Source organism: Dicentrarchus labrax, unplaced genomic scaffold (genome assembly GCF_905237075.1).
Source record: "Dicentrarchus labrax unplaced genomic scaffold, dlabrax2021, whole genome shotgun sequence".
Classification (NCBI taxonomy): domain Eukaryota; kingdom Metazoa; phylum Chordata; class Actinopteri; family Moronidae; genus Dicentrarchus; species Dicentrarchus labrax.
Window position 1 is genome coordinate 28,022,169 of NW_026136719.1, and position 26,067 is coordinate 28,048,235.

General features: G+C 40.1%; 1 protein-coding gene across 10 annotated transcripts in view; it reads left to right on the forward strand.

The window, feature by feature from the left end:
* LOC127351306 (A-kinase anchor protein 13) overlaps positions 1-26,067 on the forward strand; it is a 99,429-nt gene that overhangs the window by 67,626 nt on the left and 5,736 nt on the right. For 4 of the 10 annotated variants that reach the window (XM_051378648.1, XM_051378653.1, XM_051378649.1 and 1 more), the window contains 22 exons: positions 246-348; positions 2,941-2,983; positions 3,227-3,338; positions 6,124-6,283; positions 8,289-8,356; positions 8,455-8,521; positions 9,265-9,415; positions 9,785-9,972; positions 10,290-10,436; positions 10,960-11,216; positions 11,784-11,909; positions 12,308-12,425; positions 15,717-15,965; positions 16,107-16,183; positions 17,623-17,804; positions 18,543-18,625; positions 18,718-18,906; positions 21,235-21,381; positions 22,947-23,020; positions 23,763-23,807; positions 24,925-24,975; positions 25,178-25,449. In XM_051378648.1, the coding sequence (XP_051234608.1) occupies positions 246-348; positions 2,941-2,983; positions 3,227-3,338; positions 6,124-6,283; positions 8,289-8,356; positions 8,455-8,521; positions 9,265-9,415; positions 9,785-9,972; positions 10,290-10,436; positions 10,960-11,216; positions 11,784-11,909; positions 12,308-12,425; positions 15,717-15,965; positions 16,107-16,183; positions 17,623-17,804; positions 18,543-18,625; positions 18,718-18,906; positions 21,235-21,381; positions 22,947-23,020; positions 23,763-23,807; positions 24,925-24,975; positions 25,178-25,449 (2,909 nt within the window). Of the gene's footprint in view, positions 1-245; positions 349-2,940; positions 2,984-3,226; positions 3,339-6,123; positions 6,284-8,288; positions 8,357-8,454; positions 8,522-9,264; positions 9,416-9,784; positions 9,973-10,289; positions 10,437-10,959; positions 11,217-11,783; positions 11,910-12,307; positions 12,426-15,716; positions 15,966-16,106; positions 16,184-17,622; positions 17,805-18,542; positions 18,626-18,717; positions 18,907-21,234; positions 21,382-22,946; positions 23,021-23,762; positions 23,808-24,924; positions 24,976-25,177; positions 25,451-26,067 lie in introns of all 10 variants that reach the window. The other 6 variants (XM_051378655.1, XM_051378657.1, XM_051378652.1 and 3 more) reach the window with 5 other exon arrangements.

A 26,067-nucleotide genomic window follows, 5' to 3' on the forward strand; every position in this document is an offset into this window, starting at 1 on the left:
GGGAACTTTGAGACATGTCAGTTTGGGTATTAATTAGAATTGATAAACATCACTTTACTCATGTGGCTTATGTCCGTTCTCATAGAATTAAAACAAGTCATTTGTGTAGTTTCCCTTTTAAGTTTAGCGTTCCTGTTTCCATTTTAGTTACTGGTAAGGTTTTTGTTCCACGTTATCTGCCTGCTTTAGTGTACTTTTATACATTGTCATGCATTGTGATTGACTTGTTGTGTGTCATGATCCAGAAATCAAGGCGATATCGGCCTCTGCGAAACAGCTGTTCTCCCATGACCCTGCCCCTCACCAAGTCTGTTTCCATGCTCGCCATCAGCCAGAGAGACATTGATGGTGAGTGACAAGTTGTGATGCTGCCTTTCTGTTTTACTGTCAGTGTTCAATTACCAATCCAGATCACGGCCAGTATTTGTTATATTGAGCCCCTTAATTAATAGATTTATCTTCTATTGCCCTGCTTTAAATAGCCTATATCCAAATGACCAGTTGAGCATCTGAAAATGACTGAATAAATCATTTTAGGATGTAATTGAATTTGTAACACAAAATATATATTTAATTGTGTTTCCTAGAATCACAACCCAACAATGATGAATATAGTAGTAGGTAGGTAGTTGAATACAGAGGTACCCATTTCCACAATTATTTAAAGGCCCTACATACCCATGGTCCATCTACTTATTTGCCTAATGGGTGTGTACAGACTGTGCTGGGTTAACATCTGCCTGCCAATCTTTTTAATTCCACACATCCCCCCTCACTGTTACTATAAAGTTACTTGATTTTAATAAGTGATCAGTTCCTGCTGTGGTTCTTTCCTTCCTCGCCCGCCAGCAGTCGGACGCCTGAGACGTAAGAGGCGAATTTCCTTCTCTTTCAACCTTTCTCCCATCCTCACCAAATCTAAGTCTGAGTTCATTTATGGGGACTCCTCATCTAGCGATGATGAGGATAACTTGAGTAAGTAATAGATAGATAATAGAAAATAGCTATTATGATGTCCAAATCAGAGTAGTGATTCCTGTTAGTGTCCTGGATCTCCCCCAAAGGAGCCAAAGGTGCCATTACTATACACTGTGTGCATAGTAATGGCACAAAAGTTGTGTTTTGATCAAGAAAACACAGGTACACTCCTAGACTATTCTCAAATTAGCTAACTACCCAGATTTTTGTATTCATGTCCTGACCTGTTACCTGAAGTATAGAAAGATCTTAATGTTGCCTCTCTTGAGGTGTCAAATTTTTTTTTTGGAATCACTCAGATTGATGTAGACAAGGTCGGCTGGCACTAAATTATGATATTCCATCACAAAATACACATAATGGATTATACTGAATAGCCTAACAGCCTTAACTTTAGTGCGACCTTTCAGTTTTACAGATTTGTGCTGGGTGAGTGCTGTCTGTTGTATTTACGCTTTTGCAGTAACAGTAAGAAATGCACTTAAGCCTGAACACAACTAGATGCTGAAGGGCGATGAAGTCCCAAAGGTTCAGCTGCAACAAACTTTTCATAAGGAAACCACTAATTACTGCCAATATTAAGCTGCTTGCAGTATGAATGTGCAATCACATTGAGCTTGTAGCGAAGTCATTGGTGTAGAAAACCACCTTCGACATTGGCAGCAAGCGTTAATCATTCCTGTTGACAACATTAAATAAGATCTTGGCTTCTCCTGTCACCCACCCAGCCCAATATTTAGCTGACCTTTACTTAGATTAGTCTTTGTTTTTGTCTCTTTGCAAAACATGAAACACAATCAACAGAGAAAGAGGAAAAAGAATAACCATAAACACTGCAGGTGAACTGAGGAAGCCCTTTCTTCCCTGCAGATAAATGTGAGCCTGTCACCTTTAGTTAAAGACACTGAGCATTCCCCTTTCTTATCTGTGAGATATTTCCATTAGTGTACACTGTCTCCTTGGCTGTGTTGCTAGCAACACAGTCAGGCCAAAACTTTGCCCTCATTATACTGTTTTGGGTTTGACTTTCTGATGCAGAGCAGGCAAGCAATGCTTTGCATATTTGCGCGTACGTCAGAATATTAGGTAGAAATGATTGTTTAGGAGGAAGCAGAGTTGTTCCCTAGAAAAGATGCGTGGCTACGTTTAACTGAGCTGAAGTAAAGTTTCTGTGGTAATTATTTAGCCAAGACTGCAGTGTGTGCTTTGATTACATGTGTTAATTATTATTATTTATTCATATTATATGCAATATTAAAAGATTAAAAATACAACTGGGTCAGATATTCACTGAAAAATACAAACGGTTTGGCAGTTACCGGAGCCAGGAACTTGGGTAGAACAATCTAGGTGCAACCATCTCGGCTTTATGTGAATAGCCAAAATTCAGAATAAATTACATGTGATTAGGTATTGAGACCATAATGTCTTACTGGAAATTTTTTTTTTTACTTTTTATTTTAAAATGTTCTGTTTCATGAGGTTGGATGGAGCTGCTATCTAACAGCCATTATTGGCACTGGATCTAAAGGCTGTACCTCAGCTTCAGGTTTTGGCCTCAGTGCTGGCTGCTCACATCAGTGCCAGAGTCATTTTGTTTTTGGCTTCTACACAGCTTCCACGAGAGTAGCTAAACGTTAAATACCTTGCTCAAGGACATTGAAGGTAGCTGTGGAAGTACAGGAGGGCATGGATTATTCAATTCTCTGCCCAAATCTTGCAGCCGGGACTGGAACTGACACGCCATTAGGTCAGTGAGGTCATTTATTTACTGTATATGAGGGAAAAAAAGCATGACCTTATGGTTAGTGTGGTCAACCCCTTAGCAAAGATGTTCACTGCCTTAAATAGAGGGAGGAAGGAGGATTTCCACCTGAGGTAACAAACAACAACTGCTGTCCTCTTTTTACCAGCTCCTGAATTTTTGTCGTACTGCTCACTTCCTCTCTCGTTTCTTTCCAGGTATGAGATCGTTTTCCAGCGCCTCTGGGTCACTAGCACACAGGTCAGTCCAACTCTGCACATACACATTACCAGGAAATAGTTCTTTTGATTTTTTTACTGCAGCTGGGACCTTTTATAGTCCTATAAAGAAACTGTGGAGAGGTTCTTGTAAGCAGTCAAATGGTTCTCCACAGAACCATTATAGTGTTGTAAAGAGCTATTTTCAGAATGTGAGAACAGGTAAGACTTGTGATTGCAGCTGAATGAAGATGAAATTAAATGTGTGTGTATGTGTGTGTACCAGTATATCAGAAGAGGAGCCTGGCCCACTGCGGAGCGACACTGAGGGAAAGAGTGTGACGAAAGTCAGCCGGACCTTCAGCTACCTCAAGAACAAGATGTACAAAAAGACCAGGGTGAGGGAACATTGAGTTTTTAATCAGCCTCAATAAAACTGTGGCAAGACTTTCGAGGTATTTTACTATATACTGTTTCTCAGAGCACGGCTTTCATGCGCGCAGTGTGTTTGATCAAAATCGAGCCTCCTTTCATTGACTTCTTCTCCTTAAACATTTATTCCAGCCTGCCTTTCAGCCCCACTCCACATTAATATGTTTGCACACAATCACGCTGGGAGCTGCCCTGCGCGTCTTCTTCTGTTGGCCTCTGAACAGCCCCAGTTGAACAGTTTGGGGTTACGTGTCTTGCTTCAGGGCAAGTCAGTGCCTCTTCTAACTTCCCCCATTCAGATTTAGGTTTGGTTTTGAGCCTGTAACATTTTCTAGTTGCAAACAGAATCTGTGGTGTAAGATGTGCTCAATGTCATCTTTTTTTCTTACACAGAGCCAGGTCGGGTAACTCACCTGCAAGAGGGGTTTCAGTGAGATTATTTCTTATTGCATTCTAAGTGATGACAATGCTTGTAATATCTCATTGTCATAGGACCGCATTCTTTTCAGCATGGCACTTGCTGAAAGTGACAGACTATATTGTAATATTGATTGGTATGATTTGTAAACACAATTGTCAATATTTGGATTTTAATACCATACTGATAAATAGCTCTATTTGGGAATAAAAGGGGCTATATATAATTTCTTAAACTTGTGTTTGTCTGTAACTGTGCAGCGCTTGCATAGAGAAACAGGGGTGAACAGGAAGTAAAACAGGAAGACAGAGTTGGCTGTGGTATTATAATCGCATCTCTTACCTCAGTCATCGCTTTGCTTTTAAAGTGACAGGATTCTTTCTGAAAGAGCACACCACAGCCTGCCCCTTGTCGCTCCTTTTAAAAAGTTATTGGGTTGTTTACATAATATGTGTATATATTAAGTGAAAAAATGTCCAACACAGGAACCACAGTCCTGTCACATACCACATTAAAACCTCTAATTTCTGCTTTGAATTCAACTGGATGAGACTTTAAAAATATAATTCACTTCTTATCAAGTACTAATTCCTAATTATTTTGTGATAATTGTCAGCTGATCTGTTTTTGGATAGACTGTCCACAGACAGTGTCTGTACAATAAAGTCTGAATGTTTTGGAAGAGGATCTAGTTAATGCAGTTTTGACATAGCGTCTGTACCAGGCTGGAGGGTCATTGCAGTAATAAGCACCTCCTGCACCGAGTCAGTCACTTCCTCATTGCTGCTTTCCTGATGGAGCCTCAGTGCTGGTAGTAGCTCCAGCCGCTCAGCCAGAGCCAGGGATGTTATACAGGAGATTCACAGGGAGCCATGGCTTCTCACTGAGATGGAAAGGTGGGCTGGAGGTAGGCTAACAGAGTGCTCTGGTTTCCCAGTCAAATTGTCGTGAAAGAGACTGTCACAATATCATGTTAATCATGACCGATGTTCCCCTCTGGGCTGATGTCTTTTTCCAGGGAAGTCATTGCCTGTTGCAGTATGTTTCACTATAATGTCTTTTTGTTTAAATTTCTGGTTTAGATGTCACAAGTAATTACTTCTCCTGTTGTGGCTAAAAGAAATGTGCTGAGAATTGCATTTGCTTCCTGTGTTTTTCCAATAAGTTGAACAGTTTTTGTATTTTTTTGATATTAACAGGAAACATATCTGAAACTGTTTCTTAGAAAGATTACTGTGGTAAAGAATACTTTATTAGGCCCCTAGTTCAAAGAAGTTTGTCGATGTGTTTCACCTTTGGTTAGATAGCTGTTGTTGCAGGAAGTGAGAATGAATGCTCTAAGTGTTGTAATGGCTATAAAACATGCAGTCTTGGTGTGGTCCAGTCAGCCTCACGGTATCTTGAAGCAACTGAACAAAATGAGCTCTAGTATGTCAGAGCTTTGTGGTCCCCTCAAACCAAGAGGCCTAGGGCCGGCCATTAAAAGGAGCTGGAAACTCCATTTTCCCATTTCCTCTGGGTTTGGGTGGAGGCTCTGTGATGTAAATCCAAGAGAATAAGAGCTCTGTTCTTCTCTGCATCACTTTATGGGATTTGTGATTGAGCTCAGTGAACAGAGATGACCAACAGCTGAGGATGACCTCGTCCATGAATGCAGAGGCAGCAGAAAGACCGCCCTGTTATGGAAAGGTCAAAGATTTGATTCCCAGACAGTGTGTCTCCGTCAGTAGTCACTGTGTTTCAGCCCACTGAAGTCCTCCCTGCTCATTCATCATAAGATGGTTTGAGAAAGAGCCTTATAGTAGTAAAACCACACAATATGTAATATGAAAATTGATTGTCCTTTTGTAGAAATGTCACTGTAATTGGTAACAGTTGTTATATACTGCCAGCATTATAAAGCTCTATCAGTAATCCTGTAAAATATAGCAAATTATCCAAGTTTTATAAAGAAAATCCTGTTGTCTTTAAATGAAGCAAAACAGCAAAGATTGCCTGAAACAAAGATGCACCAAATTTTAAATTGTCTCTTAATGAGACAATTTGTTGTCAGCATAAATAATGCATCACTTAACTTCCAAAGCCCCCTACTGTGTAGTACATCAGAGTAATAATGTTGCTCTGCTAGATTCAGATTAAAATTTAACATAAGCTACTGGCCAAATGCTGAGACATTTTGTCAGTGTATGGTCAGTTAGTCTACTCTGCAGGTAACCAAGCACACTCTTATTTTTCTAAACATCTAATTGACTGAACTCAAAGTGACCTTCCTCTCCTGGTCTCCCCGTATAATTGGGTCTGTGTTCCTAACTATGATAATTCCACCTGTGCAGGAAAAGGAGAGAGAGAAAAAGGAGAAAGAGAAGGAGGGCAAGGAGAAGGACAAGAAAGCAATTAATGGTCATCTATTCACAACGATCAGCTCGGGCCAGGCAACCCAGTGCTCCCAGTGCAATAAGGCTTTCAACAGCAAGGATGCTTACCATTGCACACGTAAGTACCTTTGTTCATTTCTTTTTCTTTTTTGCATTGTCTTTTAATTGTTTGTGACTGATCAGGAGTCCTGTTGCTTTAAGTCTAATCAAAGCCCATTAAGTGTTGTGATCCATTATTAAAATAATTTATCTTTTTGTTAATTCATTTCTAATTTGAAAACATGCTAAGTTCTCCACACTTCTGGGAACACACAATACTGAATATACTGTAAGAAGAACTCCTCAGTGCACATACATCATCAGGCATGAATCATGCTATTCTTACTGTAAAGGCTCAGTCACTACTTTTACCATATCATTTATAGCTGTATACACACATATAATTTAAGACGTTGGTTCGTGGACAAAAAAACAGTTATTTGGTTTCTTTTCCAACTGATAGAAAATACAACTTTAAAAGCATTAGTAAGCATTACTATTATTATTATTATTATTATTATTATTATTATTATGTGTTGTAATGTCAAAAATGAGGCTCAGCCAAGCAGAATAACTCTCTGGCTGAGGCTGCCTCATGATTTGTTTGAAGTAGTGAAACTCTCTAAAGTGCCATTTCTAATGTAACCCAGTCAGGCCCTCAGTGCAGACAACAAAACAGTTTTTGCATTGTTTTCCACTGAAGCAGCAGCAGCAGCCCTAAAGAGGATGTAGTTTATTGCACAAGCCTTTGGCGCAACTCCAAAAAAAGCCTAAAAAGGAGAAACCAGCTCTGCGATGGATCACAGCGATCCTCTGAATAGTCACAATCGGCCTCAAATACTTCAGACTGGCAAAAACAGCTCTTGTTGTGTTCAGTTGGTCTGGTTCGGATTTTTGGAGCCACAGACGGTTCGGAGAGTGTTTTTGGGAGGTTTGTACTCGCAGATGTCTGGCCGGTGTCCATTCAACGGACAGATACAGTGATCCTTTGTCTGAGATTAGCTGGAATTAGTTGGACTTCCACAAAAAGCAGTAAAATGCCCAATAAAACCATTTAAGAGGAGAAAGACACTGCAGGAATTTAAGCTGGTTTTACTGTGTGGGTCATAATTAGATATATCACATAATCTACTAGGTGGATGCTTTAATTCAAATCTCTTTTACAGTAACACAAGTGTATACACTTTTTACTTAGGTGATAGGTGGAAGTGAAATTGGAACCTGTACCCTGAAAGTGTTGCTGCCCTTCTGTTCTTGCTGAGTTACACCAGATTGTTTTCTCACCCAGACTGAGAGCACAAGCGTGTTGATGTAATCCTAAAACCGGAAATGTTGTATGCATGGTGACAAAGTCTGATAATGGGTTTGTGAGTTTTACTTGTGCAACATGTCTGTTTAAAACACTTCTGTCTCTTGGACAAAATGTAGTAGAAGCTTGGTGGAGCCCTGTTGTGATGCTTGGTAATGACACAAGCGCTGTTTGTCTCACTCCTTGATTGACCGCTTCAGTTGTTTCTGTGTGTTTTTTTTACAAGTATGTACAATAAACAGCTTTCTGCTTCAAAGTCCACTCTTATGAAATGATTTGACAGTATAAAGTATGGCACAGGGGATTTAAAGTCCATGACTGACGCAACAAGATCAGATCACAGAGCAGATATTATTTTAGCAATCTTGAATGATGACCCTTGTTCCATGGTGATTTGGGAATGTTTACATAATTGAAATTTTCCCATGCAATTCAGTGTGTGTGTGTGTGTGTGTGTGTGTGTGTGTGTGTGTGTGTGTGTGTGTGTGTGTGTGTGTGTGTGTGTGTGTGTGTGTGTGTGTGTGTGTGTGTGTGTGTGTGTGATTCCACAGCCTACCTCTCTTTTTTTCCTCCTTCGTCCACGAGCAGTATTACCCCTCGATTGCATCACATGCTCTGCTGTCTGGCTTTCATTAGTGGGTTGGTGGAGTTTCCTGGCCGGCTATGAAAACCAGTCAGAAATTCTAGCCCCCACCTTTCCACACACACACACCCTCGACACCCCCACCACGTCTACCATCATGCTCATAGTGTTCACTGTTGCTTTTCTTTCCAGACTGTAATGCTTCCGTCCACAAGGGCTGCAGGGACAGCCTGCCTGTTTGTGCCAAGGTGAAGATGAAGGTAAAGGTTCCCTCAGACTCCACCACTGGTTTTCTAGTATTCTGTTGTCCTGCAGCCAATATTGATTTGAACTCTGTATTCTCTGTTTCTCTGGCTAGTTGCCCAAACAGCATTTTGCAGTACCAGATTCAAGCTCATTTTCTACAGTCACGATGAGGAACAAATGTGAGTGTCAAACTAAACTTGGATTTCTTACAAATCTTCATTACCAGTTTTTATCTGCTGATTTCATGCCAAAGCACACTGAAACTGTTTTAAGAGCTGTCGGGGGATTCCTTGCTTTAGCAATTATTTGGACTAAATGTAACTTAACTAATCTAATTTACTATTTTTTCTTATGTTTTTAGGTCAGTATAAATATTATTAGATCCTCAAAGGACTAAACAAATTGTCTAGCCACTTAGGCTTGTCAAACTTTTGAAAACCCATTGGATCATTTAAAAACTACTGCTATGATGCAAGTTTTTTTGTTAAATGAAAATGATGGTATCTGTGGAACTGAATTTAAATCAGTATGTATTCATATGCATACAGAAGTAAAAACATATATATTTTACACATTGTTAAAATTAGATTATAAGATAAAAAGTAAGAGACTACAGCACATTTTGGGGAGCAAACAAAACCCAACAGAGCCAGTATAAAGGTTCTTCAAGAACCCTTGTAGGAACCCTTATGGTTATTGGCGGTTTTGCCGGCTACTATTAACTGTACTGTACTGTGCATATACAGCATTTATAACCTTTATTTAATCAAGCAATCTAAGATCATTGAAGTGATATACTGAGGCAACAGTAGACACCTTTATCAATAAAAATGTAGTTTTCTTCTTGTTGCTCGTGATGACCTGCCTACTTTTTGATATGGTATGATATTTATCTCTTGTAATTTTTCTGTCTGTGGTCCAGCTGGTGGGACAAGGGAGCGCCCCTGGTCGGCCATTTTGTCCCCCGAAGACCATTCTTCCCTGATGATCCCATCACCACGGAGACACACCAGCATCATGCCTTTCCATGGCAACAACCTCTCCAAGAGTCTCTCCATAAGCAACATCGCCGGGTGAGCGTGTGTGTGCGTGTGTGTGTGCGTGTGTGCGTGTGTGCGTGTGTGTGTGTGTGTGTGTGTGTGTGTGTGTGTGTGTGTGTGTGTGCGTGTGTGCGTGTGTGTGTATGCAATGATGTGAGGACACTCAGATAATCACATTTCTATTTCAATGAAATGAAATGTTTGTGTTACTATTTAACCTTTGTATTGAAGCCCTTTTTTCTCTCTCTGATTTGTATTTTTTGTTAACTTTTTATTTGACCACAGCATTTACATTGCAACATGTGTGTTTCAACAGCTTAATGGAGGTTTGTGGTTGTAACTGGCTGTGAAAAAAACAATGAATATTCATTTGATTATTCAATTATATGTCTCTCCATTCAGTCCGGTGTTTGATGAGATGCCCATTAAAGGCCTGCGGTATCTCTCCCAGTCTACTGACTCCCTCAACAGAACCAACCAGGTCACAGAATCCATGGAATCGCTCACTGATGAAGGTCAATACACACACACCTCTACTCTGACAGCTGTCAATCAGCTGGGATCTGAGACTCCTCTGATTGGAAAACTAAGTGAATATCTAACCAAGTTTTAACATAATCTGATATTAGAGTAACAATACAGTAATACTATTCAAAACCTTTCAATGCTTTACAGTGTGAATGAATGGAATAACACAAAATGGCATAGTCAGTGTGAGTGAATAACTCTGGAAATGAATGGGATACAGCACATTTTCTTGATTTAAATGACTTGTTTTAGGAAGTGACCTGAGTTTCTTTTCTGAAAGGAAAGGTGATCATTGTTCACAAGCTAAATACAAATGAGCTGCTGATGACAAACACACATGAGATTCAGATTTTAAGTGCAAGCTGTGTTGTTGGTGAAGGGACAGAGATGATGGACGGGCAGCTGATGGGGGAGTTTGAGGCAGAGGCCAAGGAGCTGGAAGCTGACTCGTGGAGTTTAGGTGTGGAGCAGCAGTACCTGCAGCAGTTGGACAAAGAGCTGGTGAAGAGACAGGATGTCATCTACGGTACATTAAATTAACAAAAATATGGTTTTAAATTGAATCTTAAAGAGTCCAGTGTTTCTCCGGTTTTCTCCCATCTAGGTCTCTAGTACTCCTAATCAAAAACAAAGGAAATCACTTGAAATAACTTGTCAAGTGTATTGTAATTATTTTTTCGGTAGCCGCACTTTCCCTCAGCAGGCCATGATGATTGTCACTTCACTTTGTTTCAGTCTATTAAGGCTACAGATTTACCTCATTTAAATATGCATTGAGGTCTTAATGCCTGAGATACTGTGAATCCTGTTTGTTTTGAAAGTCCTTAAGATTTTAGCTTTTGATTAAAATCTACTTTTCAAATACATTTGATTGAAATGATTCTGAAAAGCACATTACTGTACAGTATGTGTAAATATGTACATATAAATGTATGTCATGAATTCTATGAAACTCTTTATAGACCTCTGAGGTAATTATGTAGATGCATATAAAAACTCCTTCAAATGTCATTCTTTCCCTAAGTCTCACTTCCTTCTATGTTCTTCAGAGCTGATGCAGACAGAAATACATCACATCCGGACATTGCGCATAATGTCAGAAGTCTACAGCAAAGGCCTGCAGAAGGAGGTCCAGCTGGAGCAGCAGACAGTGGAGAAGCTGTTCCCCGCTTTAGATGAACTCCTGGAGCTTCACACACAGCACCTCCTCCGCCTCCTGGAGAGGAAGAGGGAGGGTCAGTTTGAATGGGGCAGCTCGGAGGGAGGCTTCATCATTAACAGGATAGGAGATATTCTGGTCAGCCAGGTAAGAGGAGAGAGGGGCTGGTGTGATGAGGATGAAGGTCCTAAAACTCCTTTACCACATCACGAATGACATTTGTCCCCTTTGCCTGTGTTGGTAGTGTAGGAGGCCTGGAGGCCAAATTATGCAAAGTCTGCAAAACATTTCCATCCGCCTTAGCTGTGCTTTGTGGCTCAGGAGGTAGAGCGGGTTGTCTTCTAATCAGAAGGCTGGTGGTTCGATGCCCAGCTCCTCCCGCTATAGTCCATTAACCATTTACTTTGTGTTTATGGCTGTGTACAGCCATAAACAGAGCTGCTGCTGGTTTGTTTCCACCGCAGTCCTTAACTTGAAAATGTCAGTGGTTTGATTCCTTTGCTATTGCTAGTGTTTTGGTATGCTGCATACACCTCTTATGTAAAGTTACACTTTCGTTGAATTAAATATTGTTGTAGAACTCAATATTACCCACAAATTACTTAATTTTGTAACTTGCTACATTCAGTGCAGTGTTAGCTTTCTAGCATAGCTTTTGTTTTTGCTCTGCCAGTGTTTGCTTTGTGTACTTATGCCTGTTCAATTCTGCTCTAGTTCTCAGGATCCAACGGTGAAAGCATGAAGAGGGTTTACGGAAAATTCTGTAGCCGCCACAACGAAGCCGTGAACTTCTACAAGGACCTTCTGACCAAAGACAAACGCTTCAAGGCTTTTATCAAAGTAAGACTTAGATTTCAGCACTGGTTCTGCAGACAAGATGGTTTTTCATTGAATAGATGTCTAACAAACATTGTGTTGTGCTACTTAAGTTGTCAACCTCCTTGTTCTGTCATGCTTTTCTTTTGTGTTTTTAGTCTTTTGAATGCATGTATTGGAAACATATTGCCATTTTACCCATGACAGTTTTTTATTTTTGTTGTTTTTTAAGTGTCAGTACTTATTTTGTCTTTACTGTCTGTGTCATATCCACAAACACAATGAACACCTTCTTGACTATTGTTACTATATTGTTCTACAGCAAAATAGTTTTTCCAGTGCTTATGTGAAACCATGTCTGGTTTTGAGCCACCTGTTGTGTGGGCATTTTTACTAAAGCACTTGTTGTTGTTCTCTTCCAGAAAAAGATGAGTAGCAGCATTGTGCGGAGGCTTGGCATCCCAGAATGCATCTTGCTGGTGACCCAGAGGATAACAAAGTACCCTGTGCTGATTCAGAGAATGTTGCAGCACACTAAAGGTTAGTTTCATGTCAACTTCTCGCTCATCTGTGCTTTTAATGTCTGTGCACAATAATGTGAACTGGGGAAACTGGAAGGAGGTTGTTTGTTTTAACTGGGACGACCCTGGAAATAACAGACTATGAGACCAGGATAACAAAGCAAGAAATAGATTGTAAGAACACATTATGATTCAGAAGATATTTAGATGCATTATACAAGGCATTATGTAGGGAGACTTGTTAGTCCCCAATTGTTTTCTTTGATTCTGTGTTATTTTGCTACTTTGTAGTCTCTACTGGTGACTTTCAAATGTGTTTCACACTGTTAATACCTTGCATAAAATATACAAACAAAACATTCACAATTCAGAACACATTATTTCCAACTGTCAATGAACTGTCACAAAATAGTGATTGGAAGAGAGTAAAGGAAAAAATCTTACATTCAATCATAAGTTATTTCTTCAACTTGAAACTCTCTACTATTGGAGTGCGTTAATTATCTCTTGATCTAAAGGATTTGCCCATAAACAAGTGACAGAAAACAAGACAGAATAAGGCCAATCACTGCATTAATATCAAGAAAATGTTGCTAGCTTATAGATTATTAGAGAATCAAGTTCTAAAATATTTGTATGTCATATAGTACCCCATCAGTTCTTTTTCAGTAGGATTAAATGTAACTTCTTCCTATACAGTTCAGTCTACGTCAGTCGTAATACTGCAAAGCAACTCACATTGTCATTTGTTTTAGGTAACTTCCTGAAAAGTTGAATTTCTCACACATGGGTTCATATATTTTAATAAAACTGAAACATATGTCGAATGGGTGTTTTTAGAATAATAGATCAAGCGTACTTTGAGGAGCTGAAATATTTCACACCATATTTGTATCTGATTTAAAGCAGCTCTCGTCAGCTGGCCTCCCACTGTGTACATTCTCTCTAATCCTTCCCCAAAGCCTGTTTATAGTCTATGTGGGACGGGGGAGCTCTGACTTAATCCCCAAGGTGCTTTAAGAAGACTCTCTCCTGCCAACTCTGATATATACTGAGTGGAAATAACACAGCACACTCACAAGTTAGAGATAGTATTTTGGTGCTCAGGAGCATTGAAGTACAACAACCACAGGAGGAAAATATTCCACTTTGGGGAAAAATATTACATCTTCAGTCCAAAACCCAAGTGCTAAATACACAAGATGTATATCAGAGACGTATTGACTATGGGGCTTTTCTCAGTGTGCAGACCTACAGGCCACTGGTGATTTTATTTCTTGCAGTTCTACTCTTCTTCTAAAAAAAGCTTTTGAATTCAGTTGATTTGGGAAAGCCAGATGAGCCACATAGCTTAGCATGAGCAACAATAGTGGCTAAGTAGTAGAGAGAAAAGAGACTACACTTACAGAAATGTAAACTATATTGACATACATTTAAAGCTTTGGAAAATACACTTATTTGCCTTCTTGCAGACAGTAAGATATGACAGTAGTGTTGATCTTTTTCTCAGCTAAATACGAAGCGACTGCCAGTAGCCGGTTAGCTTAGCACATAGTCTGGAAATAAGTGAAAACAACTGAGGTAACAGGCACATATTTACACTTTCTGTATGGAAAAAAAACCAAGATATAACATATTAATCAGTAAGCTTTAGAGGTGCTGCTAACTGGATTTTATTGCCATTGGACAGAGACAGGCTAGCTGTTTCCTCCTGTTTCCAGTCTTTGTGCTAAGCTAAGTTAACCACATAGACACACAAGGGTGGTATCAGTCATCTCACGCAACTCTCGACAACAACAAAAAAAAGTTTTGATTTATTTCTCTAAAGAGCTTAAAAAACGATTTTCTCAATAGCTTCTTATACTAAACAATGGGCTCCTACATAAGCACATAGTTGGGTGCGCCAGTGTTGGTTAGTAACAGTTTTTATTTTTTCACATGAGAGATGTTTTTCTCTGTACTCTTCAAGCCAATATGAAGTGGGCGTGGGGGCTCAGTTTAACACATGTTAAGTATTTCTGTGCATCAATCACAGTTAAGCAACATTTGAATCAAAATCTGATGACAGTTGTGAGGTTGTTTGCTTATCTTTCCAGTACTGTCAAACTGATCAAACCATCCCCATACAGTCTGGGTGGAGCAGATTTTTAGCCCTTAATAATTAATACTGAAGTTTAACTCTGATTGTTGCTTATTTATTCATGAATCTTTAATTTTATAGTGAAATATATAACATTTGTCAGTGCAGTTTGATTGAAGAACACCACAGCTCTGATATGCTGATAAGCAACAGAAACAGTAGGTCTGGGTGGCAGTTTTTACAATGAGTTTGCATCTCTGACTACCATAATACATTTAAAAATACCAGAAATTGAAGTCAATAACACAGGTAATCATCTTTTTTGCTTTCTTAAGCACATGTATGCTCTACATCCTAAAATCCCATTGAGGTATGTCAAATGACCCTTGTAGAAAAATAAAAGGTGGTTTTTGAACTGAGAACATGTGTTCAGAATAACTACTCTAATTAACCTATCAAGCAGAAACTGTTTGGTGAGACAGTGTGGCCGAAGTGTCCATACAAATGACTTGAGCAGACAAGATAAATGGGCAGAACAGTGTATATTTTTGAGATACAATCATCTCGCTAGTAGGAAAGTACCTTTTCTCAAGATGGAGGAGCATTTAAAGTTTTGTGGACCACAAGTTCAAACTCAGAAAAGCTCAGTCTGCTCAGTCAGTGTGCGTTTCAGGTACACACGAGAAGGAAAAGAGATTGTGTCAAAATGAAAAAAGCGAAACTCGACACACATGAAAGAAGTTTAGGGGACTTTATAGAAGTTTGTGTGTCCAACTCCACCTACTAAAATCATAAAAAGGCTTGCATTGCTCTCTGCAATGACATTTGCAATAAGAGGTTTGTCAATGAGTGGAAATGTAAGCACAGTTAAATGTCAAAATGGGTACAGAAATTTCCCTGCACCTTCTGCTGCGCATAAACACGTCCTCAGCTGTGCCACTCTACCCATCTAGTTCAAGTGTGTTAGTTTGGAGCCATTAAATTACCAAATGGACTTGCCTAACAAAAATGGCTTTCCCTGAATTTGTGCCTCTGCAGGTTTTACACCTGCATACAAAATCTTCACTTTTCGCATAAAACAAGTGAGACAAATTAATTGTGAGCTTTGATTTCTATCCCATCAGTAATCAGGTGGGGCTAAGTGTTTTATGTTGTGGTTGGAATCTAACCTGAGACCAGACTGCTCCACTGTTGCCTGTCTAACCCTCTCACGTCAAATGTCGAACACAGAAAGCGAGGAAGAGTACGACGACCTGACGGACTCTGTTCGGCTTGTGAAGGAGGTGATTGCGGCGGTTGACAGCAAGGTGAACGAGCACGAAAAAAGACGTCGTCTGAAGGAATTTCACGGCCGCATGGACAGCAAGTCCATCATGATGATGAAGAGCGGTCAGATTTTCGCCAGGGAGGATCTGCTGAGGAGAAGGCTGATCCACGATGGAGTGCTGCAGCTGAAGAACAGCCAGGGAAGACTAAAGGGTAAGGAGACGCTTTACTGACTGACAGCAAATTCTCTTTCTCTCTGTAAATATGTCAAATTTGGAAATGTGAAAATATATGAATGTATTTTAACTTTTCACCTATGCAACCACAACTACTTTTCTCCTGGCTGTTCTCCAGATGTCCACGCTCTGCTACTATCAGACGTTTTCGTCTTCCTCCAAGAGAAAGACCAGAAATATGTCTTCGCCATGCTGGTAGGATCCTGCTGTCATTTCCCTCTCTCCTTTTGTCTCTTTATGTCTCTCTCCTTTCTCCGCCCTTCCTTCTGTTCCCTCTGTTGTTGCTGCTGTTCCCTCTGTTTTTCCTCCAGTAATAAAGATCTTATGAGCACTGCCAGATATGTTGTTGTCATATTTTCCTATCCCACTGTTGTTGCTGTTAGCATTAGCTGGCCTGCTTAGCTTTCCCCCTGTGTAATATTGCCTGCCTCTAGCTAGCTATCTAGCTAGCTGCACCTCATAAAGCATTTCTGGCCTTCAGCATCTAATCCAACTGTGATAAATCATATAGGTTGGAGTCCTTTTTTCCATGTTTAAAGGACTCACAGTTTCATGGCATGGCATGGCATGGCACACACACACACACACACACACACACACACACACACACACACACACACACACACACACACACACACACACACACACAATAGGGGGAATGAAAACCGAGGCAGGCCTGTGGCATAATAATCACATCCATCATTAAAAACGGCTTGGCATGTTTGAGTTGAGATTGTTGACATTGAAAAGAGGAATAACATGTGGTTTTTAATGGATGGCAGTCATGTGAACCAGCTTGAGTTTTGGGCAGAATAAGCTTTAGTTCTGAGGATCAGTAACAGTGCTAGAAGCCAGTAGCAATGAGGTCAGAGTTCACTCGGACAGGAAGTATTCCTGTGAAGCTAAATGTGGCTAATATGAGGTTCCAGGAGTCAGAGTTAGCCAAGTCAAGTGGGTATCATCCAGAGTCTCTTTGGTACGGAGTCCATGTTTTCCCAAAAGATAGTTTCATTTGCTGAGCTGCAGTGAAAGGATAGTAAAATACATTTCTCACAGAACTTTGGCTCTGGATTTTTCTTCCTATTATTGTTACAGAATAGTCACAGTAGAAAGACAGACTTAAATAATCTGAACCTTTTCCTAAAACCTCGGACTGCAGGAAAAACGTTGGGATGTGGTTACAATGTCAGAGTTTTACTGGATAGAGGAGAAATAAAAGCGGTTTGTGGTGATAGTGCACTAAACTGTGCTTTGCAGTGTTTGTAGCCTTAAGGTAGCAAGCTGAGACTCTAGAAGTCAGCTGACTGACGTTGATGATACCATTAACCAGAATCTCATTTCACCTTATTCTTTCCCCTTTATTTTTTTTACATTCTTCACTCATTCCTCTAATAATTCCCTTTTTTTCTGGCCTTCTTCACCACACCACATTTCATTCCTTTTCCTGCCCCCTTCCATAATTATCCTTTTCCTCTTCCTCTCCCCCTCCTTCTTCAACCCGCCCGTCTTCCTGCCTTTCCCATCCTATCCCCATCATCAACATTTGTCTTTCCCCCTCCCCCTTTCCTCCTCGACCCTCCCACTGTCATCCTCCCTTGTCGCCTCCATCAATCCCTCCCCTCCTCTCCCTGTAGGACCAGCGCTCCACGGTCATCTCCCTCCAGAAGCTGATCGTGAGGGAGGTCGCAAACGAAGAGCGCGGCCTCTTCCTCATCACGGCAGGGATAGAGAAGCCAGAGATGATGGAGGTCCTGGCCGGCACGAAGGACGAGCGCAACACCTGGATGCAGCTCATCCAGGAAGCCATGCAGTCCATGTAAGTGGGATTCATTTATGTGTTTCTTTAGGCATTTTAACTGAAAAACATTTCAATGATTTAATGCTTTTGTAGCCAGAAGACAAGTTTTGCCATTTTTTACTTTAGTTTGACCTCAGCATGTAACCCCAAACTCAGCCCCTAACCTATCTTGCCCTATTTACTTCAACCCATAACCTAATAAGGTTACCCATAAGGCCTCTTAGGGTTCACCTGTGGTATGTCTGTGTTGTAACCCAGGAGTTAGACCCAGCCCAGTTTGCTAGATAGTAACAAACAGTAAGCTGCGACAGAGCATTTTGCTGTCAGGAGGATTAGCACTACTCTACCTGGGGATGGGATGTACTCAGGGACAGTCTAATGCTGGATTGGCTTCAAGGGCAGCTCACTATAAGCAGAGGATTATTCGACTGTAGCCAGCGGGAAGGAGAGAGATTTAGTACTCTCTCTCTTTCTCTTCCTCTCCTGTCTGACTTGTGTCAAAATATAAAATTGAGATCAGGCTATTGGCAGAAATGGAGGAGATTAAAACAAAAACAGTTTTCCACTGATGTTCTGTCTGTTGTTTCCATCAAAAACATCACATTGTCTCAGGGTTGTCTAATCCCTGTCTAGTGAAAGTGTGTCGACTGATTGGTTGTAGATTGAACTGAAGCTAATGGTTATTTTTTCATTCATCCTTATTTAAATAATTGTTCAGTAATTTTTGTTTGATAAATCATTTATTATAATTTACAGGGAGAAGGATGAGGACGAAGGGATTCCCAGTGAGACAGAAGATGACAAGAGACAACTGGAGACTAAAGCCAAGGAGATGAGAGGTGAGAGAAACACGTTTAGGGTGTTTATGTAAAAGAAAACAGAGAAACAATATCACAAAATGTTTTCCTCACTGTCTGTCTCTGTTGGTCAGATCTGTTGAAGCAGAAGGACACAGAGATCATGTCTCTGCTGGAGGAGAAGGTGCGGCTCTTCAGGGGGATGTGGGAGGGCTTGAACGCAGGCGAGGAGGCCTGCCGGCAGGCCGAACCTTTCTTCAGGTCAGCCTGCAGCCTGGAGCCGCCCAGGGGGGCTTCCGTCATGAAGGATGCCCTGCAGGAAGGTAAGACAGAGAGTTTGTAATGTGTGTAATATGCCGTAGATGCATTGCTCATCGAGCTTTAACAATCACACAGAATGAACAGTTTTGAATAGAAAGAGAGAGAAGCAGACACGCTACCTTATCTCAGTTTCCATACACGTGAAACTATCATTGTGGTAAATTATTATCGCTTTGTTTGTTTTGTTTTCTCACATATGAAGTATGAAATATGTCCGACAGTAGGTTACATAACACTACGGCCCTGTCAGATTTCTTCCCCATAATGTGTGGAATGTTGCCATGGAGCCAGTTAGTTTTAGTAGTTTTTAGTTTTTCAGTGTACCCATGGATGTGGATACAAATATCGCTGGATTACTTTGATACTGAAGAAAACTGAAAAACTGGATATTTCTGTGGCAAGCTCTGGAGTTATTAGGAGTAGCTTTTCACTATAATCTCTAAGTGGATTTACTGTTGTTTATTCACAACGGATATTGGAGATAATTAATAATAATATAATAATACTAAAGTCACACTGAATCTGTGGATCATGTCTGATCATGATCATATCTCCGTTCCATATTAAGTGTCCCAGGAAGCCATGTCAGTGAGCCAACATGCACAATAACAAGACCCTACTGGATCATCATCCACACTGAACAGAGCTATCATTTATTAATGACGCTTGTGATTTTCATGGTATTACAATGTCTGCTGTGAAAAAGACTTATTATTCCACCTATTTTGAGTTCTTGATGACCACTACCCCTCACACCTAAATAGAAATTGAACTGTACACTACACAAGAGTCTGCAGTCTAACTTATTACTAAGTACTAGTCCAATGTGTATGTTAATCAAACCTGTTACTAATGAGCACACACTTAATAAGTCACCTTTCCTCCTGAACAGTAATTGGTTTGGTAGTTGGATCTTAACGGAGCCTGAGTGATTGTGTTTTTGGATGATTTAAAGACACTGTACGGGAGACATTAAAGGAATCAATTTGTTTTAGGATTTTTATTCCAGCTCTGTTTGGTGCTATGGCAGCCCTGTTCATCAAATGTGTATGAGAGGAAAGCAGCATGAACTGAGAGAGATACTGTATACTGTGTCAAAGAGAGAATGAAATGTGGAGGAAGACAGAAAAGCACAACACATTCTCTGCACATTAATTGACATAAAATTTAAACCAGCAGTTCTGGAATTTTTGTTGACTGAAAAATTTAACTTCTTCAAAAAAGTATTTCAAGAAGAGTCGAGTGTGTCAAAAAGTATTCTTAAGCAATTGTATCTTGTTGAATCATGGAATCTATTATCACTTGTTTCCAGGGCAATTTCATTTTTTTCAATTTATATTCATATTATGAAAGATTTACTAGACCTACTGGACTAGATAACTTACTAAAAGATAAGAAAATAAGATTTCTAACCAAAAACTAATTTCTTGGTCTTTAAGAAAGTAGGAAAAATATTATTGACTGAAAACGATCCAGGATAGCAGTGTAACCTGTTGTCAGTGCAGTATTGTGTAAATATGAAGCACTATTTCTTCATATATTTGATGTACCAAGAGTTGTGTTGTGGTCAGTGTATTTGCATTCTAGTGGTCAGAGCTGTGAGCTACGTAGGGGAAGACTGAGAAGCTATGCACAGATGCAGCAAGTGCTTAATGATTTCAGAGTAGTGCTGCAGGCAAAGAGTGTTCCACAAAAAGGTGTAGTTAGTCACAAAATCCCAGGAATTTGTTCTACAGTTTACAGGTTGTGTAAGTGACATTAAACTAAGAATTGTTTGCAGCTCTAATGCAAGAGAAATGTATGAAGGAGAACTTCTACAGTGGGTTCACTTTTAAAACTAGCAGGAAAGGTTTAGCTACACTATTAAAGATTGTATTTTTCACCTCCTCCTTCTAAAGCCCGGGGCAATAATTGTCCTTACTTGATATGTGTATTGGCAGCAGTAATGTAATTTCTTCTGCTGGAGGTTATTGTCTTTTACTGTGAATTCTCATCCACCAGCAACGGCTTTGTTTTTCCTTAGTTTCATTGAAAAGGTCACAGCGCTGCATGGTCTGTATACATATGTGAATACCAATACTGTATGTGTCTTTCCACAGTTTCCATAATTTCAGATGGTAAAGATATTTAAACTTTTAGTAAAAGAGCTCTGTGGTTCAAACAGGTTGTCAATAGTTGCTTAGCAACAGGAGCCAATACCAGCTTGAAAGCAGAAGTGCCTGGTAGGATTCATGAGTGCAGAGCTGAACTGTAACACAGTTAGCCAGGATAATTCACTTACTGACCTGCACATTGATGTTTGCCTCTGTGTGTTTGTTTGTGTGTGACAGTGGAGACGTTACAGGCGCTAGTGAACGGGAGCCTAGGCGGGGCGATGGCCAGCGTCCAGGAGGGAGGAGGCGCAGGGCCGGTATGTTTGCCCCGTCGGGCCGAGACCTTCGGAGGATTCGACAGTCACCAGATGCACAGCAGTAAGAGTGAGTCTGCTGCCACATGTTGTTTTCTATGCAGAAATTGTGCAGACTGTGGTCAACCAGACTTCATGTTTGAAACCTGTAACCATCAAACACACTGAACCCTGACCTGCTGAAGCGAATAACTGCATCGACTCAATGACTCGACTGCAAATGTGCAGTGACACTGCTGAAAGCCCAGTTCCCATTTCAAAAGTAAAATATTTCACCTGAAAACTGATTTTTAGGGTCACATAACAGCAGGCACCACACCCAGTACTTCCCACAATGCCCCTGTTCAGTGCAGTTAGATAAAACATTTTAGACGAGTATTTGGACAGCAAAGCCAATGCCTCCTGAGGGGAATGTGGCCTGGGGCGATGCCTCTGAACTGGTAACTTGCGAAGCTCAGAGTGGGACAGAGTGGCAGATACTGAGCCATGAGAGGTCTAGACTTCTACATCAGTAGCAGCACCTGGAGAACTGATTTTTTATCAGTGTGATGTTTTTAAGAGTATGCCTCTTTATTTTGTTCAAAAAGCAAACATAGACACAAATATTAATGTCAGAGGCATTTTGTCAAAATTATATAAACTAATATTAGAGATTGTGGAGTCAACTGAACCACACACTGTCAGTTGAGATTTGGTTGAAAAGGAGTTCTCAGGAGGTGAATGGATTTGTGTGAGCAGATGAGAAAGGAAATGGCAAGGTATTAGAAATATGAAAAATAAATGAACACAAAAAACAACCATAGTTTTCATATGCATTAAATATATTTATCAACAAAATCAGAACTAAATCTTAGGGCGTTTCTCTATCATGTACTTTAAAGACCTAAAAATAAGCAAGCAATTACTGTTGCAGCCAGTTCCAGTGATTCATTGGACAGGGGGAAACACTGCAGACTCTAAGCAGTTGATGAACACAACATTGGTCACTGCAGGGATCAAACTTTATGTTAAGGCTGTAAAATTGAGCTGATTCATACATTTAAATAATAAATAAATACATTAAATTATTTGTCAATTAATGGATTAATCAACAGAAAATTAAATGGCAACTAATTTTATACTGAATTCATTTTTTTTATATAAAAAATGCCAAATTAGCTTGTTCCAGATTCTCAGTTGTGAAGATTTGCTGCTTTTCATTGTCTAATATGGTAATAATACATGTATTTTATGTGTTATCCTTGTGTGTGTTTGTTGGCCTGGTAATGACCGTGGTCCAGTTGCAACTGGATATTGCAGTTCTGTTTCATTACTTTTAATACTGATCATTGTTCATCATGCACATTTTGTTGCATACCTATGGATTGCAGTGGACACCTGTTGACAGACTCTCAGCTATGTGTGGAAAAGTGCACAACAGCAAAGACCACTTGACCCAACTGTTACACCATCAGTAAATTGTGATCGCCTTGCATTAGACATTAAACGTTTTTTTCAACATGTGACAATATTTAAAGATGCTAAATATTCCATATCATTGTGGCTCTGTTCTCATACTCTCTCCCAGTAGACGTGAATGTGGATTATTTGCTGCCTGCTTCAATTTTGGTCTCCTGTGGTTTCCCTTTATATCAGGTGGAGACAGAGACGAGAGCGAGGATACAGCAGGAGATCTGCGCAGGACGGAGTCCGACAGCGTTTTAAAGAAGGTCGGCATCTCAGCAGCCAATTATTCTTAACTCTGAAGCAGCTATGCCCCCACGCCTCAATGAGAACCTCAAGCCATGCGTGGGGTGCATTTGTCCTCCAACATTAACAATACCATTAAGATGAATTTAGCCGCTTCTCTCCCTCCAGTGAATTAGCCTCTTGACTCTTCCTGCCAGGTCCTGTTGCTAATGGCGACCGTCAGTTGTATAAGAATTCAATAGTGGATGAAAATGAATGGGCTGCCTTTAGGTGCTGCTATTGTAGCTCTGCACTGGACTTTGTAGTCATATATTCTGCACATATCCAGCAGCTGGACTGCACATAACTGTTTCTTGAATGTTTGGTAGAGGCAAGCCACTGTGGTACGCTGTTAGAAGTCAGAATGATCATTAAAGATACAATGCACAGTTAATTCAAGCATTACATTTTCTATTATATTAGTTTATGGTATTTGTAAAAGCGAATACATTTTTAGAGATGTTTAACCCATCGTCACTTAAATGCAGCTGCGAGACTGCTGTGTTACTGTATCACTTTACATAATTATACCCAGATACAATTAGATTTTTACAGCACACCCACGCTATAATCACATTCACACAGCCATATATACTGCAGTGTATGCATGCTCACATGCACGTACTGTACACACACAATGACACACTAGAGAATGTGTGTATGTGGGTGCATTACTGTGTTCTGGCTGTACAGTACTTAGTGTGTGTTTTTGTCTGTGTGCAGGGAGGAAACGCCAACCTGCTGCTACTGCTGAAGAAGAACAGTGAGGTAACACTGACTTCCTGTCTCTAACTCAATTAAAGCTGCTGTTTACATGGAAACCGTCAAAACTCTGTGTTACCATCATTGTTATCAGCATCAGTAACCATATACGCTGAAACAGCACTAACAGCAGCAGCTGTAGTTGTACTGCAGATGTTTGTATTAGTGGTATTAGATGTTAGTTATATAATTTAATAAAATCATGCCTATAAGAGCAGGCTTTAAGAAGAATTTCTAATGAAAAATAAGATGAATTATGCATGAGAATAGAGCAAGCATCCCAAGCAGCGCAAGTACATTAGCAGTAAAACTTACCAAGATAGAAAAATAAAGATTAAAACTCACATTAATGCCACAGAAATATTCTAAAGGCCTCCTATAACACATGGTGAATTGTGAAAACAACACAACCTACTAACCTGCTTACAATTATGCTAATATTTTTATATTTAGATGGTATAATGTTCACCATATAAACCATCTTAATCATAAAGTGCGGCTGAGGCTGATGGGAATGTCATCAGTTTTGCAGGCAATTAGTCCTAACCAATATACTGTACAAATTGAAATTTAAGCTGATGATGGTGTGATGAAAAGTGATCACCAGAGTTATTATAATTCAACCTCTAGGGACCATGGATGTCTGTACAACATTTTGTGCCAATCCATCTATGTTGAGATATTTCACTAATTAAGTAAAAACTTCGGCTTCCTTGTGTGCTGTGTTAGAAATGTTGTTTCCCAGTGAACATTAATTGCCGCATTTTGTGTCTTAGTAAACACTGGTGGCAGCTGATAGCTCAGCGCCCATGTCTCTTTGTCAGTGTTTGAATAGAGAAAAGGTCACATCACTGTAAACTCAAGTCAGTTTAATATTGGTTTTAGTCCATAATTCATATTACATGCAATCCACTGCTAGCACTTATTAAAAGAAAAAGTCAACATTTAATATAAAGCACTGATGCTATCCACGGTGCATTTTAAAGCAAAGTCAAGTGCAGCAATAAGCAAAACAACATCAAAGAGATATTTTTCTCCATGCAACAAGAAAAGGATAGAACAATAACAGGCCATGATGTTTGATGAGTTTACAAGATGCTCAGTGATCTCTCTTTTCCAACAGCAGGTCCTTAACAGTGTCTCCAATCTGCATCTCCTGCTCAGCACTCTCCAGGTAAGATGGTTTCCATGCAATTTATACATCTGCTCCAAATCAGTTGAAATGATGCAACTGTGTGAAGCTTTTTGCTGTTATTGCAAATGTGAAAACATCACAATGTGAACAGCCATAGAGACAGACATATCTGTATCTTTGAGACAATACCTGGAGTGATTCTGACCTAATCTGTCTGTCCTTTGGCTCTGGTTGTGTCCAGGCTGTGGTGGTTCAGCAGGACAGTTTCATAGAGGATCAGAGACAGGCCCTGAGCGAGCGCTCCTCCTCCTGCACGTCCTTATCGCGACCGACATCGCGGCCCAGCTCGCTGATTGAACAGGAGAAGCAGCGCAGCCTGGAGAAGCAGCGGCAGGAGCTGGCCTCCCTGCAGAGACAGCAGGCAGCTCATGCTGAGGAGAAGAGGAGAAGGGAGAAGGAGTGGGACCTGAGGGAACATCACCTGACTGAAAGGGAGGGGCTGGTGCACATACAGGTAACTATGCATCACTTTCTACAAGTTCTGTGCATTATTTATGTTTCTAGGCAGCTGTATTTCTCAACCCCTGCCAACAGTGGGATGGTTTATACTGTAGTTATTTTGTAGCTATATTATTTCATTTTACTCTTAATGCTAAGAGCCAAACTGACTACAAACTGATACATTCTTACCTTTAAACACAAAATGCTGTAGTACTAGTAGCAGTGGATAGAAAAGGAGGAGAAAGAAAAGTGATATATTTTCTTTTGTAAGAAGAAAGAAGAAATGTTGATTATATTCAAAGTCTGTTACAGACACTAAATAATTTACCCAACACTGGTGAGCTCTCGACTGGTTTGTTTTTCTTTTAATTTTTCTTTTCCTGAGATTCAGTAGGAAGCTTGCGTTCTAGAAGACTTTACCTCAAAATAACTCAAATGTATTTTGGCTTAACATGCATTTGGTAGGGAGGTAGATAGGTGGAGATAGATGATTTACTGTGCACTTGGATGGGTATCAATAATTAATCAACCAAATCTTGACAGGCCTACAATCAACCAAAAACAGCAAGCCAGTGTTATCCTGTACTATCTCATTTATTTATATGAAACAGGAATGTATAGCACTGCTAA